Source organism: Protomyctophum parallelum (genome assembly GCF_964188405.1).
Source record: "Protomyctophum parallelum genome assembly, chromosome: 12".
Taxonomy (NCBI): domain Eukaryota; kingdom Metazoa; phylum Chordata; class Actinopteri; order Myctophiformes; family Myctophidae; genus Protomyctophum; species Protomyctophum parallelum.
Window position 1 is genome coordinate 1801904 of NC_139712.1, and position 4880 is coordinate 1806783.

Below are 4880 nucleotides of genomic sequence, written 5' to 3' on the forward strand. Positions count from 1 at the left end.
GAGGGTCTGCTAAATGCATACATTGTAAATTGTACACATCACTGTGAATTGTAATCATACAGGTGCATCTGTGGTAAATGCAGACCAATGGCCGATGTGAATCACAATATCTGCTGCAAGAGTGTTAATGTGGTATGTAAAGAAACATCTTCAACAATGCAACAATGATCACCACAGAACCAGTCAAGTACTAAAATATCTTATACTCCAACAGCTTCAGAATATGTTTAGCGAGCTTCCAGAGGACCTGGAGTGCATGACTCTCCATCCAGGACTAGAACCTGTCTGCCTGAACCCCTGGTCCCTGCAGAATGCCCTCAGACAATATGAGGCAGAGCATGGAAGACTGAGGACGAAGAAGAGAGCTGAGTATGTTAGACCATCAAATATTTATTTGGAATGTATATGGATTACTTTTATCAAATGGCACACATGCCCTTCAAAAACTGGTAAGATGTAGGACAAGAAAAATATGTTATATAATCATTATACAAAACAAACTATGGTCACTTAGCTGTATGGTCATAGGCATTCAATGTTATTGAAATGTTATTTCAAGAACCTCCATTTGTATATGCATTAGGCCACAGACCCATTTGATTCAATATGTATCTCTGGGACACCGATCAAGATGACAATTGTCAAGTGTTTTGTACACAAATGTGCACAGTACATTTGTTACATCTTGTGTACCAGGTACATAAGAGTAAAACTTATTTGTTTGGCTTCCTTACAGACTGCAGCAGCATATAGATAGCATAACATTCAAACAACAAAACACAGCAATTAAAAGGGATAGAATATTGAGGGCAAGAGCATTCAAAGAGTAGGCTACAAATAAAATAAGTACATGCTTTCCCTGTAGTAGCAAAAGTTAGGTAAACTTTGTGAACAGCTTCACAGTAGGTTATGTATGTTCCATTATATACTGTATGCAATTCAGAGACATTGAAGTATTTTCTTCCAAACCAATTTGGTGTTATTATAAGGCACTTTGGGGTGATCCGTTTAGCAGGCTGACTACACTGATCAACGCAATCATTGAAGCAGATTGTGATCCTGCAACCCATATAGTATATACAGTAGATGACAGAAGACTCATACTCATGACAGAGACCAGTAAATGAAGACTAAGGTTGGTGATCAAATGGCAGCACAGCAGTGTGCTTGACAACCAAGGAATCTTTGAGAAGGACGCAAAGTGGTTACGTGACTGGGCTGCGCCATGACACTTTCATGGACGCTTTCATGGGAGCTACCCAGAGGTTTGGCAGAATGCACTGGAGTCAATGAGAGCTCATTGACCAGCTCATGAACAAACATTATTTATGAATGACTGAGACCTGTTGTAAAGTAATCACTTCTGGAAAATAACAAGACATGTAACACATTATTGTCTGCTGTGTTGCTTTTCGATGTGTATGTACACTGTGTAATTTTTATAGAGGTATGGTATCTAAAGAGCACAAAGTACCTTTCTGAACGTACCAAGTATCGCAAGGCTTCCCACCGTTTCCTGTCTGTCAGCCAAATCTTGTGATACTTCGGAGCCAGAAACGATATCTGCTGCTGTTTAGATTCTCAGATAAAATGATATACTATGCACATCGAAAACAACCTGTGATATGTCTTGTTTTATATTCCTGAACCGATTATATGACAAAGGTCTCAATCGTTCATAAATAATGTTTGTTATGAGCTGGTCCAGCCGGCTCCATTCACTGCCATGCATTCATTGCACTGCTGGTGTGAGTTAGGCTCCCATGAAAGTAACATGGCGCAGCCCAGTCACGTGACCACTTCTCTTCCTTGTTGACAACCCGGAAGAAGAGAAATGGAACTGGCATTAGCAGGTGTCATTTTGAAGTTGGCGCTATGCATTTAGTCTCCAGTGCATTCACCACCTGGCTGTAACTCAACTGAGAAACACAAAACAGAGCTAACAGCACCACCCTTAGGCAGGGAAAGAAAACGGCACACAAGTCATTTTATTAATTCTCTCATTACAGGCGTGCTCGCTACCTGGCCTACAGGTCTTTCGTGTCATGGTGCTGGGGCTGTCTGGGTGCTGGGAACCGGAGAATTTTGCCATCCTGTATTGTGCACCGGATACACGACGAATACCCAGATGAGGATGGCGAATACACTGGATTTAGGCCTTCCATTTAATTTGCCTGAATACAAGACATTTTTTTCCAATGGAAATATCCTAAAACTATATTTTTGAGAACCACTGTTCTAAATCCTAAGAGGTTTTTGTTTTAAAAAAAGAAGTATGTTGCTGTGTGTGTATATATATATATATATAGCTAAAATATAAAATTACAGATTGTTGGAGCCAAAATGCTTTGTTTATTTTGTATTTATTTGACGTCTTAATTTGGCTCTGGGTGGATGAAGCGGGACACATGTGCAGCAACTGCAGCAGTCTTCTCTGGATGCTCGTACTGTGAGCACAGGAATCCAGGGACAGGCACCTCTTCCAGCTCAGCCACAAAATGTGCAGGGTTAGGGAACACCTCGTCAAAGAGGAGGTCTGTAAGCTCTGTCACATATTCTAAAATACACAAGAGCACATAACAGCATGTACAGTAGTTTGAGTAATTCATATGGTCTCAATTGCAACTAGAGCATTTATAATGCAAAGTTTCACTGATGACCATGGTATTGCAAGTTTCACTGATGACCATGGTATTGCATGTAACTGACCTGTAGTATAGTTGGTCTTAACCCTGTTGACAACGTGGTCCCCTTTCTTGGCCTTGGGAAACGTTATTTTGTGCTGCGGAACTCCTGACGCAGTTACCGCTTGGAGACGTCCAGCATTTTCGTTGAAATGCAATGCAGCGAGGTAAAGCCTGAAATGAGAAGAATGGGATGATATCATGAACCCAAGATAGTTTTTAGATGGCTAGAAGATCACATTTTACATTGTTCAAGTGGCTGGCTTTTTTCCCCCTTTTTTAAACACTGGCAACCAGCACATAGGCAGCAGATGCACAATATTTCCAAATGAAATGGCACTATAATAATAAATAATAATACATAACACTTGATTACAATGATATTGATTACTATATCATTTACCTGCAAAGCATTCCCAAGTACGAAAAGGCGACATTTTTCGGAGCAAATCTCAAAATGACGCTATGGTAGCTCTCCAAGGCAGATGTCTGGTAGAGAGGGCTCAGCTTCTTCACGTCTCCCAGAATGCGCTTATTAGTCAATGCCGTCTCCAGCTTGCGGATGGCCGTTGATCCTAAAGGGGGAAAGAGGATACTATTATAAAATACATTCAGTCAGTGGATTACATATTGAGCAGTGTTGATTTCGTCGACTAAAGCTATGACAAAATGTTTGTCGACAACCTATTTTCAATGATGAAAACTAAGCTATGATGACTAAAACGAAGATTAAATGTATTAATGTACAATTTTGTCGACAAAAACTAGACTAAAGGTATCCAGTATACATAAATGACGTCATTTTACACTTTGTGCATGCTGATAATAGCAGCTCTACAAGCTCATGTGTTGTGCTGCATTGTGACTTTGTGAGCTTGTAGATCGGCTATTTTCAGCAAGTGAAAAATGAGGAGACTGCCAAAATACATTTTAGTCAACCAAATCAACTGTAGATTTTGTCGATTCAAATCTTATATTTAGTTGACTAAAGCTAAATGGAATTTTATTCGAAAGACTGACAAAAAAAAGAATTTCTGCCAAAATCAACACTGATCTTGAGAATTTTGTTACAACAGCATTCTAATGACAAAAGGTTACTATTGAATAGTGGCATACCAGGCTTCAGCCACTTGTTCTTGTCAGTGGAGGGGGAGTGGAGGCACTTGGGGAAGTGTGGATTGTCATGGACATGAACATTGGTGATGTGGTTGATCACAGATGTCCACTTTGCCACCGTTTCCTCTCCACTGGAAGAACCAGATGCTGACCAGTAGAGATGATTTTTGACGCTGTTCTTCCACAGCTTGACCTTAGCGCATTCTTTCAACTTTGCCATGGCAACCAGCTTCTTGGTGAAAGCTGTTTAAAAACATATAAAATATATTTTATTGGATGGTGTAGCGGTGCTACAAATGATCAATAAACACTATTTTCCATAATATCCTACCTTTGCATAAATGCCACACATCGTAATAGTGGGTAATAGTGGGTTTTTCCTCCCTCATATATTTTTGGACCTGGTTGTGTCGGTCTGTCACCAGGTAATCCACCTTCACGCCAGCTTTGGAAAGGTACTTTAGACTCCTGATCAGCCCTTCTTTCTCCATATGGACACTGCTCTTGACTTCATTGCTCTGTGTATCATAAACACACACATGAATACCAGATCTGCCTCATTGGTGAAGTTCTGCGCTATTGCTATACTGAGCACATTTTCTAATTTTACAAACAATTTACCTGTACCAGCTGGATATCAACTATCTTGTTGGTGTCGAGGTCCATCATGGAGTAAGAGCCGTACTTTGCACAGTGGCCTGGGCTGTCCGCTCGCATGTCTCCACCAAGAGATACTTTTTGGTTCCGTTTAAGACCCTCCAGCAAGCCCGCCTGGTGTAGCCGCCATTTATGCAGCACAGAAGCCTGGATGTACTGGTGAACGTGATTGCGGTGCGACATCCTGCTGAACGTTCTGACGTTCATTGCATTGAGCACCTGCAATGAAAAATATGAAAGCTCCTCTGTAACAGTGTTCATACCACATCCCTCTGTAGCAGAGTGGGATGCACTGAAAAATGAAAACACAAAGCTGTGGGAGAAGACTCCATTATTTCTTACCAACCTTGTTAGTCTGGATGAAAGAAGAACCCGTGAAGTACACAGCAGCCGATAGCTGCAGATTCCCTGCTGGTGTGCTGC

The 4880-nt window shown here is 41.0% G+C and overlaps 1 protein-coding gene across 1 annotated transcript; it reads right to left on the reverse strand.

Moving 5' to 3' along the window:
* Positions 1-2345: 2345 nt before the first annotated feature.
* On the reverse strand, positions 2346-4621 carry LOC310868289 (uncharacterized protein). Its single transcript, XM_083778652.1, has 5 exons — positions 4422-4621; positions 4132-4318; positions 3088-3259; positions 2710-2858; positions 2346-2557 (listed from the first exon to the last, which is right to left on the reverse strand). The coding sequence occupies exons 1-5, from the start codon at positions 4515-4517 to the stop codon at positions 2376-2378; spliced, it is 786 nt and encodes a 261-aa protein (XP_083634778.1). The 5' UTR covers positions 4518-4621; the 3' UTR covers positions 2346-2375.
* Positions 4622-4880: the final 259 nt, after the last annotated feature.